Raw genomic sequence first — 12,930 nt, 5'->3', positions numbered from 1 at the left:
CCTTTGTATTAAGCAGGGAATAGTGCATTTGTTAGATTTTGATATGGAAGGAACAAATTCATATTATACAGTCTCTTGAGCCTCACATGGATTTCAAAATATAACAGGAATTCACTTTTACACTAAAACTTTGCTGCTTTTGGTTGTGAGTTAGTACACGGCAAGAAAAACACAAGAAAAGGCATTTTAAAATGTGCTTTGGCAGCAGATCCCTCAAAAAGCTATTAAAATATGCTGCTGTTGGACAGCCAAGATGCTGCCATAATCCTGTACACAGATGCTTATGAAAAAAAAAAGTAACAAGAACACTTTACTAGCCTTTTAATCTCAGTTTTTCAAGGCAAAGTGAAACAGGAAATGTACTGCAACCAACTGACATCATAAAACGATACCCTTGTATAGAATGTCATAACAGCTAAAGGTCTGCCCCACTTTCTGCTTCTGCTATTTGCAGTTAACTTCATTCAGCGTTTTTTTTTTTCTTCTTAACATGAGAGACATGATGGTCACGAAACAAGCACAATGGAATTTATAACCTTAAAAGAAATAAATACGAAATATAACAAAACATTCCGGTGCTAGTTTCTCACAATTTCACAGGTAAAGTGCAGACAGATCTTGCATAATGAATAAATAAATTCCATTATGTACAACGAGATGCTCCTCTGTGGGAGAAAAATGAATTTTTGTAAAAAGTAATAAATAAAGAAGTGTTTAAATGATTTTGTTCTGCTTTCTGATGGGTATAGCATTTTAAATTTCTCGCTGAAAACACATCATTTAACCTTTTTTTAACAATAATGATACCAGAAACCAGAAGAATCTTCATGTCGACATTCATTTTGACACCAAAAGACATCTGTTACCTTTAAGAAATCACACATTCACATCCCCGGCTGGTTGCCTCAGCTGGTTCTGAACCATTATTCTCTAGCATAAAATTTGTCATTTCTGTCTGCATTCCTGACACTCGACTTGACTTTCTTCCAGATGGACTATTCCTGCATGAAAGCACAGAGCGGTTTCGATTAGTTGCGTTGAATTTGCGTTGGCATTCATGTACATATTCTTCATATTGGCGGTCAAGTTCCTGAGCTGCTGCTATTTGCTCAATACGTGCAGGAATCTCCAGTGCTTTTGCACAGTCTATAGAGCAGGCCCAGTGTTGAAATGGCACACAGGTGTTACCAAGGTAGGGATTCTTGAAGGTGATTACCTTATAACCTATAAAACAGGACAAAGTTCTTTTTAATATCAAAAGTTTCTGTAAGGGGGCTGGGGAGAGAGAAAGAAAAAGAGGTGGAATAAATAAATGCAGTTATCGCAAGTTTTAAAAATAGCAATATATTACTGACATTCTCTACAAATCAGAATAGAATTTTGTTTTGATCACTGTTCTGTCACCAGTCATACACCAGTGACCTGATGTCACCATAACATACAGTCAGTTGTTTTGTACTAATGAGATGTTGTCACTACTCTTGCAACAAAAATAACTCACCAAAAGAGTTTCCCAAAGTGGCTTTGTTACAGTTGTGACACACATTGAACAGTTGATAAATATCTGCAATGTAGTCCTTCAGAACAGGTGCCACACACACATCACTGAAAAAGTCTTTTTTTGATCCAATGATAGCTTTAGCTGCCCAGAACTGTAAAGTCTGATCTTTGAAAGGAATGGATGCTGAAGGATGACACATCACTGGAATGATGCGATAGTAAACATCTGTATGGTACCACATGAAAGTTGACTTGAAATAGTTGTGGTTACCATGGCGGTGGACTGTGTGAATTGAAGGCATCTGAAGCAAGAAACCAGGCAAGGCATCCAAGAGATTGTTGTCCAGAAGAAGCGTGCGCAGAGAACGACAAAACACCAACGTATGAGGTATGGACCTAACCTGCAGTTTGTTGTTGGTCAGTGCTAAATACTCAAGTCTCTGCATGCGACCGATGTCACTAGGTAGGTAGTCAAGACTGTTATACTTCAGTGAAAGAAGCCGCACATTTGGACACTGAAATAACTGAAACAGAGAACACAGCTCCTGTGACCATGGAAACTGCATTAAAGATAACAGGAATAAGCTTTAAAGATACCCTCTATATTTAAAAAAAAATTCTTCTCTGTATATTAAAACATTGTTTTAGTTTCCAGAACAGATAAAAAAAGTGATGAAATTATTATGTTAATATATACCCACACATATAATTTTACATTTAACATTAGTGTTTCCAATCTGATGTGGAGAGTTTTAGGAATCATCCAGGTGATTCATTATTCAGGAAAGTGTTGTTTTTATATGTAAACTGTTGCTATTCAGTAACTGAAAGAGTAACAGTATGCCAGGTAGATGTAGTTTTCACCTCTCTAGGAAGATTATTGTCGTCCCCATATTTATACATGCTGTCCAAATAAAGCTCAGTGAAGCCATGGCTTACCATATAGCGTGACAACAAAGTTTCTGAAAAAAATACCAATTACTTGTAAGATGCAACTTTTAAAAGACCACTATTGGTATGATTATAAAGCTAGTATAAAGAAAAATGTCCTCAATGTGACCAAGGGTAAAGGTGGTGAACAGGCAACTGGTGAGAATATTCAGTTCTTATCATCTAAGAGCAGTACCAAGGCTTGTGGATGTGCATTTAGTGTCCCCTTCAAGGAAGGTCATCAATTCAAGGCTTACCCAAAGCAGTGAGTGGAAAACATTTTTCTTCCGCCAATTAGTAAATAGGCGACCAGATTTTTTTTTTTATATATATAACTACATTTATTATTCAAACAATGCATGGGTCTGCTAGCAGTATGACAATACTTATGTCATCACTGCTTTGGTTTTAACTTGGGCTAAACTGACTAAGAGACAATAAAGTGACTGAACCCTCACCAAAAAGAGAAAAGGCCAGACAAAGCATGATCAAGCAACCATCCAGATCAGTAGGCTGAGCTTAGGGCTAACAACCCTAACTTGTAAAAATAAATTTACGTCACAGAAACAGCAACACAGAAATCTTTCATAAAATTGTGTCAGTATCTACAGATATTATGACATGCAATAGTGAAGATGCAAGTCCTAAACACCAATAAAAATCAAAGTAAAAACAGCATTTTTAAACAACCTGATGCTGAACAGTCCACTCAGATATGAAAACAACAACTGAGATATGTGACAAGAAGAGCTGGTCAAAGATGAGTGGGAGACCTTTGTTGCTGTGCAGAATGCAGACAGCACAATAAGGCTTAATGAATATCAATTGGCATGAAAGAAAGCATGTAATGTTTATCTCACCACCACACTTGGGCAGTCTTCTTTGACATTCCCTCTCCACTTCCTCCTTCATCAGCTGAATGAGGTAGCGCTGTCGTCGATGAAGTGTGACTGACAAAAACCACAGGTTCTGTGGCATTTCCTGTAAATGGAACAATGGTTAGCAAACCTTTGCTTAATGGAAATATACAGCAAGTCAGGACTATAAACTTAAAAATAAGAAAGAATAACATTTTAATTTCAAGTTACTATTCTGCCACCTAGCCACTAACGAATCCTTTAAAAGTGAACTAAAAACACATCTGGTCCACGATGATTACTCCCAACACCAATCCACATACTGATAGTTGAATTCTAACCATTTATTTTACTTTTTCCATATACTGACTAATCCACCTGGTCGTCTTTTGCAGATTCTGAAACTCTCTGTCCTTACTATATATTCTCTGATTCCTCTTTGCATCGTTATTGTCTTTTATTACATGTCTGCATGGTTGTTTATCCTGTCCTTCGTATGCTGTCCATGTCTCATTTGCGTCTCAAGTGCTGAAAGTATGCATCTTCATAATCATCCAGCATCTAGATCACACTTTTATTACATCTGAATGGAGATCAATGTACCCTACTATAACTTGGAAGCTGATCAGTTAAAATCAATCACAACCCACAGCATGGTTGACCACATGCCACTGTCTATTTGGCTACATTGTTATCCATGTGATGATCTTGAATTACATGAATTTATGTTTTGCCACCTTCCTTGCCCTTGGTTGACCTGCACACTTCAGTCTTTGTCCCTTTCATTTTTCTGCATTATGTATGGAGACCATAGTTAAAGACTTAAGATGTAATTTTTGTTAATATAAATATATAATATTTTATATGTAGCTTTGATATTTTGAAGGTTTGGCACAGCATACTTAAGGTTTGTGTGTGTGCATGCAGGTAAACTCAAATTCCTCTCCCCACCTGACACCCCCAAAATGAAGTTTGTAATGTGTGCATGTGTCAATATCAATCACAGTTCTTTGTTGTCAGTTTTATCATGGTTTTTATGGCTTGAATTAAAAAAAATTAATATGTCTCTTTAATGTGAATACCTAGATGTTTTTCTGAGCAAAATCCAAAGCATTATCATTATTTACTCTGATCAGATTATAAAAGGGATTCATAGCCCGTCATGTTATTCTTTTGACTTTTATTAAACTGAACAACCGCCTGAATTTTCAGTGTAGTAGTAGTGTAGTAATGTCTGCCTTTCACTGACAATGAGCAAGTTTATAAAAAATAATAACGAACAAAATATCTTAATAGCTTTATTATATTGTTAAAAGAAGTGAATATAGTAACAAGTAAACTGGGGTGGCACGCAGAATTAAAGTGAAAATGAGTACCGGTGACTATTGCTTCTACATGATGGCATCACGCATCTGCATCCAGAACGCAAGAAGGAAAACTCACGTGACAGTGTAACGGGATGAAACGTCCTAGCAGTACTAAACGTCTCGGTTCAAACTTCCGATGGATTAGTAAACATTTTCTTGGGTTTATTTATCAAAACCAGCTCAAAGCATATTGTGAGTTGCATAATTTTGCTTTTGCAATGTTATTTATTTCGTATGTCCTGTAATGTTTTGTCCTTTACTTTTATTTCAAGTAAACTGCCAATCGAAGATTCACATGACCGATAGGCTTTATTTTTCTTTGCTTCATGACGAGACGTTTGGTTTCGCTGCTGTGCCTTTGAATAGTACGCTGATATTTTCAAAATATGCTTGTATAATTTTGCTTTTACAATGTTATTTTATTTCTAGCAAGAGCCAAGTGGAAAGTATTTGATATGGTGCCCTTATTTACCCAGATTCAGCAATAAAGCCATATTTCAGATGGAATTCCAAATTCTTAGTTTACTTTCCCATTGTCAAGCAGCTCTAGCATGTAACATGAGTTATCATTAGGCATCAATTAAACATGAGTTTTACAATTTCATTCACTATCAGTAACATGCGCAGACTATACCGAGACGTTTAGTCCTGCTGGGAAGTTTCATCCCGTTACATGACTAGAAATAGTAAGGAATAATGTTTGCGCTACGTTGATGCTGGAAACACTGTACTTCCCTAGTATGTTTTCAAAAGACACATACATGAACTCGTCAAAGCAATGAGTATATATATGCACAGACACGAAGAGAAAATTATGTGCAAAGGAGTGGTGATCTATTGTTGTTAGCATCCTGTTCAAACAGCGTCAAACATAAGCTTAAAACGTCGATGCTAATAGCAGGAAATTCTTTAATTGCAAAAAACTGTATGTATAGTGCATACCCCAAGATCTTCCCATTCGTCTGCCAGGAGTCCCTTTTCTCCAACCTTGGATAAAATCTTTTCTCGCCATTCGTACCACAACTCTGGGTTCGTCTGGAATCGAGCGAGAAGCAGAAGTTCAAAACCATGGAATACCTCCGACATAACGTCGACGTCTTCTGGATAAGGACTAAAATTTGATCGTCTAAGGCGTTACATCTTTTCGTACTTTTCCTAAACGGGAAAGATTTCCTTGTCAAGACATCGGCTGATGGCAAGCAGTAGCTGAGAATGTCTCCTCACGCAAGAGCGACTACTCTGTAATCACAGCCCAAAACAGAAGGAAGTGACGTCAGCCTCAGTCTGTTTCCTGTGGGTGACCTCTGGCAAACGATTCTCAACATGGTAAGCCAGTTTCTCTTGATATTTCAGGCGTGGTGACATTTTATGGTAGAAATGTTTAAGACATTTAATACGAGCAACCCTCTAGTCATAAAATCCAGAGCTGGAGGACGATGTATTGCAGCTTAATATGACCAAGCAGCTATCGGGCTCTTCGCAGTACATGCATATTTTAACTTCAAGACATTCCTTTCTTGATAATGATTGCTTTTGATGTAAAATTTATATGTAGATCAAGTTACACAGTGGCATTGAGATGTTTGTGGAGGCAGAATGAAAAGAAAGTGTATAAGCGTTTAAAGAGTAGTCCTTACTGTATATTAAACGAAATGCTAAGCAGTAGGTCTATAGTGAGTTTGAAGGACATAATGTTTACAATATATTGCATAAACTGAAGCAGAAGACACAAAACAGAGTGATAAGCAGGTGTCGTTTGAAAATTAGTTTATTAGATTTTTTATTAAGAGGTCAAAAGAATACCGAGGGAAAAGACGGTTTATAATTTGACTATGGCCTGATATCCAAGTTAGAGTAGTTGCACTGCATGTTCACATGGTTCAACAAAATTTTTTTTTTTCCAAAAATACACACGTTTTCCTACATTAACAGAAACTCTCAGTCTTTGTATGGTGGTGAAAGGTAGGAGCACAGTATGGCTAAGGGGTATGGAAGATTCTAAAATAGGGTTTGTATAAACTCATGAGTTTGTTTGTTTCTAGATTGCGGCAGGAGGCCAGCCGATGAAGTATCCCTACACAATTTCTGCAAAGTTGGCCCAGTTTCCATACCGCTGGCACTGGAAACATGGTCGTTTTATACGCTTCCTTGCTTTCACCCTAGTGGGTGTGTCTCCTTTAATTATCACAATCCACAAAGCAGGTATGGTCCTGCTTTACTTTTGTACAGCAGTAAACTAACCATTTTTTTGAAAAGACAGCTACAGGTAGTTTAGATAGTCAAAAGCTTACATCAGTCTTGTTGTCACTACATTTTTTGTTAATCAGTTCTCTTGTACTGTTATAGAAAAAAGTCACAAAACAAACAGTGTTATTTTATTTTCTGATCAGATACATTTTCTGGTCTATAATATTCATTTTACCTATCATATTTCTTGGATTGGGTTAGGGCTTGTTCCTTCTCCTTTACTATATTTTGTATATGTAGTTAATGATGAATTTTGTTTCTTTAGTTCACTCCCCTGAAAATGAGCGTCACTGGGAGGAGATTCGCAGAAAGAGAGAACGTAAGCATTTAATGAATTTTTATGTTTTATGTTTTTTTAGGTAATGGGAGAATTATGCTAAACTCAGTTTGGAGCAACTGATATAGGAAAAAGTGCTGATTGTAGCATGCATTTTATTAACATTTGATAATGCCATTTATTTGTATTTGATTTTAAGTTTATGAAATCTGCATTACATGTGGGGATGAAGTTATTGGCTTTTTTATTTCTAAGTGTAAATCTAGTTCATAAAGTTGATTTGACATGGATGTTTGTAATATTTTTTCTTTTTTTTTTGAACAGATTCCCACTTTGATCCTGTACACTAGCAGAATAGAAGTATTATCAAAGAATGTAGTTAACAGTGCTTTTGTGGAAAAAGGGTGAGAGAATATAATAAAAGCACGAAAAAGGATGATCAGAACTTGAAAAATACAAGCTTTGTATGGATAGAGATTTGAAATAAAAGCTAAATGATTAAGGTGTGTTGTTTACTCTTTTTTTTTATGTACCATTCTAACCTAGTAAAATAGTTTAGGCATGAATTTGTCTCCTGTTTTGGTTTTTGATAACCAGGAAGACACTATGGAAGGAAATAGCATGAGCACTATGTTAGGCACGCCTTCTTGTCATCTCTCTTGCCTGTCTATCAGATCAAATCATAGAGCCTCCTAAAGAAAGATGGTGATGCAAGCTGAAAACTGGTGGGATCCGTCATGTTTCTAAAAAGTCCTTTCTAAGTGTTGTGTGTTCAGTGATCGGCAATAAAGGTAACTGTTCTAAAGTCGAGAAGCAAATTTAGAAATCTTTTTCAAAATGCTCTCAAATCATTTAGACGCATTGCTTTTGCGTTTTAATAACTTTTTGAAATGGTCTTCTATTTTAAACAGGTTGGACCTGTTTTAAACTGACTAAAACAGTTTTACCATGGTTATCACAATTAGCTTCAAGATGTTTACAATTAAACAAGAGGCCCTTTTATGAAACAAAACAACACATTCTTTCAGCAGTTTGGATTTCAAAAAGATACTTGTGTACATGTTAATTTTTGCAAGATAATAGTTTAAAAGGTGCTTTCTTGCTCGTGCGCACTAAATTGGTTGTACATTGCTTGTGCACTTATTTTACATGTGGAAAGCCAATCAAAATGCCACAATACTGTGCTGTTTTTTCCAACCATTTTAAACTGGAAAGTGTGTAGTGCTAATTATAAAAAATAAGAACCAACCAGAATGGAAGGAAGCGTCACTAAACAAACCGGATTGCCTTTGATTTGGAGATGATATAAGACGGAGAAATGTTCAAGGACAAAGCTGAAAGTAAATTCGCTGCGCTGAACACCATAAGCTATGATGTAGACGCCTCCGAACACATCAAAAAGCTCAAGAAGTGCTAGGGTTACAAATGGCATCCTAGATGTCTGTAAACAAATAAGGGCGCTGAAGAAACAAAGAAAAAAAAATGAATCCGCTTCAGAGTACAAAGCAGTAAACAGAAAGGTGATGAATGCAGCTAAGGAGGAAAATAAACGCTTGATTTATGTAGCGCATACTCATTCTCATAATAAAGAAGCGTGCTCTTAGTGCATGAGGCAAGCACGAGACGTGGACAACAGACGAAAGGACAAAGATTGTACTGATGACTAATAAAAGACAAACAGAGAAAATGCAAGGAGGAATAGGGCTACAAGAACTGATAGCTTCGTGAATCTGCAAAGGAAGACGAGCAGGGAACTAGCCAATTGACTGAAAAAAAAGGGAAGCGGAGTGGAGTAGAAGGACAAGCTTTGTGTAGACTTTTGTTAGGAGTAATGCTCAAGGAAGAAATGTGTTTTTAGTGTACATTTAAAAGGATTCAATTGTGGGTAAGTGGCGGATATGGAAGGGTAGAGAGTTCCATAGTTCCATAGTTTTGTTGCACTAAAAATTCTGTGACCACATGTTGATTCTTTGGTGGCTGGAATAGTTAGGATACGGTCGTCAGGCAAACAGGGGGCACACGCACAGTCGTGGCAACTGAATGAACTGATAAGTCCCGAGAAAGTGAAAATGTCATAATTACATAATTGACTGGATTCTCCATGAAAAGCTGTTACGTTCTTCGGACGTAGGCGGGGGAGGGGTTCGCCTTCGCATCTGAGCGCGCGCCCACGCACACACAAAACAGTAAAAGATAAGATCCTTCAGTTTAATGTCATATCTTAATGTTACCGGATGGTTTTTGTGTGAAAGAGATTTTCTTGACTCAGGCCTCGATCGTAGCCACAACATTCAGGTGACGAGCACAGCTCGCACAACATATAGCGTGAAGCTTAATAAGTATAGAATACAGCAGACCGTATACTCGTATAGTATAATAATTATCACAGTTACTACAGCTCGAGTAATTAAGTGTTTCCATAATTGTCCCAGATAATTATTTGAAGCCGGCAAGGGACAAACAGTCATGCATTCACTCTAAATTATTAAAAGAACTTCAATCCGTTTAGAGCAAGAACAAATATGATGTCTAGCATGGTTGTTCAGCTAGGCTAGCGTAGAGTATAATGGGTTGATTCTATATTAAATTAATAGAAACTCGAGTCACAGATCTTGTATAGATGGTGGAAGTGGAAAAGATGGACTTCATCCTTTAGGTCTGAGATTCGCATGCGAAATCTGATTTAGGATCAATCTCTCAGTATACTTAATTGCTGTGATGATTTCCTGCTTCTCTGGTGGGGCGATGTTAATGTCTAGGTCCTCAATGGCTTCTTGTATGTCGGCTTCTTCTTCAGAGAAGCAGGAAATCATCACAGCAATTAAGTCCTTGAAGAACAGAAAGGCACCTGGTCAGGACAATCTGAATGCTGAATTATTCAAGGCGGACCCAGAACTGGCAGCCAATATCCTGCAACCCCTATTTACCGCAATATGGGAAGGGACGCAAGTCCCAGATGACTGGACCAGAGGAGTGATCGTCAAAATCCCAAAGAAAGGATCCCTTAGCGACTGCAACAACTGGCGAGGAATAACTCTCCTGTCCATCCCGAGCAAGATCATGACAAAGATCATCATCCAACGAATCTCAGAGGCAGTGGACACACAACTTAGAGAAGAACAGGCTGGTTTTCGTAGAAGAAGAGGATGCACCGACCAGATATTCGCACTACGCAACATCATTGAACAGTGCACAGAGTGGCAGAGGCAGCTCTATATTAACTTCGTAGATTTCCAGAAGGCTTTTGACAGCATCCATAGAGAGAGCCTTTGGCGCATCCTGAGAGCATACGGAATACCAATGGAAATTGTACTATTGATCAAAAGCTTCTATGCGAACTTTTCATGCTGTGTTGGAAACAGTGACATCTACTTTGAGGTCGGGACCGGAGTGAGACAGGGCTGCGTGATGTCTTCCCTGCTCTTTAACCTTGTCATTGACTGGGTAACGCGCCATACAACGGAAGATGAACCAAGGGGCATACGATGGACACTCTCCACGAACTTAGAAGACCTAGACTTTGCCGACGACCTGGCCCTGCTGTCACACACCCACCGGCACATGCAAGAGAAGACGACTCGCCTGCACACTTTTGCACAGCAGGTCGGACTGCACATCAGCCGGACAAAGACAGAAGTGATGACCCTGAACACCACCAATCCAACACCGATCAGCATAGAGGGAGAAGACCTGCCGATGGTTGAAAGCTTCACCTACTTGGGTAGCGTGGTCACGCAAGATGGAGGAGCAGGCCGTGACATCCAGAGCAGACTGAGCAAAAGCAGGGGCATCTTTTGTAGCCTATGCAACATCTGGAAGTCGACACAGTACAGCATCAATACCAAGCTGAGACTTTACCAGAGTCTGGTCATGTCCACTCTACTGTATGGCTCGGAGTGCTGGCGAATGACTGACCGCGACCTCAACAAACTGTCAGTCTTCCACACCAAAAGCCTGCGAAGAATTCTGGGCATCTTCTGGCCAAGGACAATCTCCAACGATGAACTACTTGCCCAGTGCGGGCAGGAGAGTATGGCCACCATCCTGTTGAAGAAGCGATGGCGCTGGATTGGTCACGTCCTCCGAGGCGGGAGCAACTCCATCATAAAAACTGCCTTACACTGGACGCCAGAAGGAAAACGCAAGCGAGGTCGGCCCAAGATCACCTGGCGCCGAACTGTGGAGGCAGACATGAAGACCCAAAACCTCAGCTGGGGTACTGTGGGGAGTCTAGCCCAGGACAGGCAAAAGTGGAGGACCTTTGTCGCTGCCCTACGTGCCGACCGGCATAACGGGAACTAACTAACTCTCAGTATACATTGTAAAACGCAGCAGACTGTAAAGCATGAACCCTATTAAACTGTTCCGTTTTCCTTTGGACCCTTAACCCCTTTACCGGAGACCGGTTTGATTGCACCACATCATCATCCAGGTGACGGTGGGACAATGAATTATAATAAAATGTCGATCATGTATTTCAAAGAAACTATAGCTGTTGGTTATTTTTCCCTTGTTGCAGCTGACAGAAAGATTTGAAATTTGGCACACGTACGTGTATCGAATCTGCTTCCCCCTTTATATGTTTGAGCGAGAGAGAAAGCGGTATATGAGCTGCTGAGTTGCTCAGTGTAAAATTACAAATAACTTTAATATCACGAAATGTACAGGTGCAGGAGCAGGTGATAAAAGTTTTGATCGCATCCTGCATTTTCTTCGTAAAAGAAAATAACGCTTTTATTTCAAAATGGCATTTAAAAGTGAAATATAGACTCTGTAGACTTTTGATAGTTACATTTGGAAGCCACAATATTTTCAAAATGTGTCTCCCAACAAATCCATTGTTCAATCTACTTTTTCATCCTAACCAACCAAACTACGTCACTTCCGCTGTTGTTGCTGCAGGAAGTACACAAACCATCAGCGTTGGGTTATGTGATTTTTTTTTTCTTCAAACGAAATAATTTGCCTGCTATTAGAGAGGTAAAAGTCCAAGAAATCAAAATAAACATTTCAAATATTAGTAAATCTGTTGTATTTTAATAGATATAGTCTAGAGACCACGGATGAAATGGAGAGGAGCGAATTATTATACGTGTAATGTTCTAGAGTTTAATCTTTGAGCTAAAGTCATAAGTTGATGATTACTAGATTAGTCACCGACACAGTCTTAAAGGGAACGTAAAGCTAGGATTTCATTAAAAGGTTGTTGAAAATTCATTTAATTTTATTTTTGCTTCGTAACGGTAATAATAGTTAATCTTTATACCGGCTGACCTTGAAGGCTTGGGTGAGCCAACTGACTTCTCTTCAGGTTTTGCCCACCACTTTCATCTCCTGTCCATATCTTGTTGCCCCATACCCTAAAGCCTGGCCCTCTTTCTTCCTCTGGTGGTACCTATCTAGTCTTCTCCATCCACAGGACATAGCTCACTCACTTCCATTGTCTCTGTTTCGCCTTTTTCACGATGTTTTTGATGCCCATGCATCTGCTCATTTCTTTGCTTATGACTCATGGGAATTCCGCAAAAGATTTGTCCCCTGAAGCCTCTGAGCCAGCTCTTGATCTTGTTGCTTTCCAATAATTTCTGAGGAATATAAGACAACTAGGGCTCCTTTAATTTTTATATTTTCACTTTGGTAATGGTCAGCAAGCCTAATGATCTCCAGATATTCTGCTGCCTGTTGAAAGGTTGTGTGTGGATCTTGAGCCATCATCTTACTGGGAAGTCAAATGCTGTTCTGGTTTTCTGCT

At 38.8% G+C, this 12,930-nt stretch overlaps 2 protein-coding genes across 4 annotated transcripts; one reads left to right on the top strand and one right to left on the bottom strand.

Annotated features, from left to right (window-relative positions):
• Positions 1-306: 306 nt before the first annotated feature.
• LOC112570191 lies at positions 307-5,916 on the bottom strand. 3 transcript variants are annotated; one of them, XM_025248504.1, is made up of 6 exons: positions 5,805-5,904; positions 5,597-5,689; positions 3,291-3,411; positions 2,365-2,462; positions 1,502-2,024; positions 307-1,224 (listed from the first exon to the last, which is right to left on the bottom strand). In XM_025248504.1, exons 3-6 carry the CDS (start codon positions 3,406-3,408, stop codon positions 869-871), a joined length of 1,095 nt encoding a protein of 364 aa, XP_025104289.1. In that variant the 5' UTR covers positions 3,409-3,411; positions 5,597-5,689; positions 5,805-5,904; the 3' UTR covers positions 307-868. The 3 variants fall into 3 exon arrangements, with proteins under 3 accessions (XP_025104289.1, XP_025104287.1, XP_025104288.1); XM_025248502.1 differs by having other exon boundaries at positions 5,597-5,916; XM_025248503.1 differs by lacking the exon at positions 5,805-5,904 and having other exon boundaries at positions 2,440-2,462; positions 5,597-5,785.
• LOC112570193 lies at positions 5,855-7,680 on the top strand. The gene is made up of 4 exons (XM_025248506.1): positions 5,855-5,980; positions 6,697-6,856; positions 7,167-7,220; positions 7,503-7,680. Exons 1-4 carry the CDS (start codon positions 5,978-5,980, stop codon positions 7,526-7,528), a joined length of 243 nt encoding a protein of 80 aa, XP_025104291.1. The 5' UTR covers positions 5,855-5,977; the 3' UTR covers positions 7,529-7,680.
• Positions 7,681-12,930: the final 5,250 nt, after the last annotated feature.

This window comes from Pomacea canaliculata, linkage group LG8 (assembly GCF_003073045.1).
Source record: "Pomacea canaliculata isolate SZHN2017 linkage group LG8, ASM307304v1, whole genome shotgun sequence".
Lineage (NCBI taxonomy): Eukaryota > Metazoa > Mollusca > Gastropoda > Architaenioglossa > Ampullariidae > Pomacea > Pomacea canaliculata.
The sequence above is the reverse complement of the archived record's forward strand: the minus strand, read 5'-3'. Positions and strand labels throughout refer to the sequence as shown.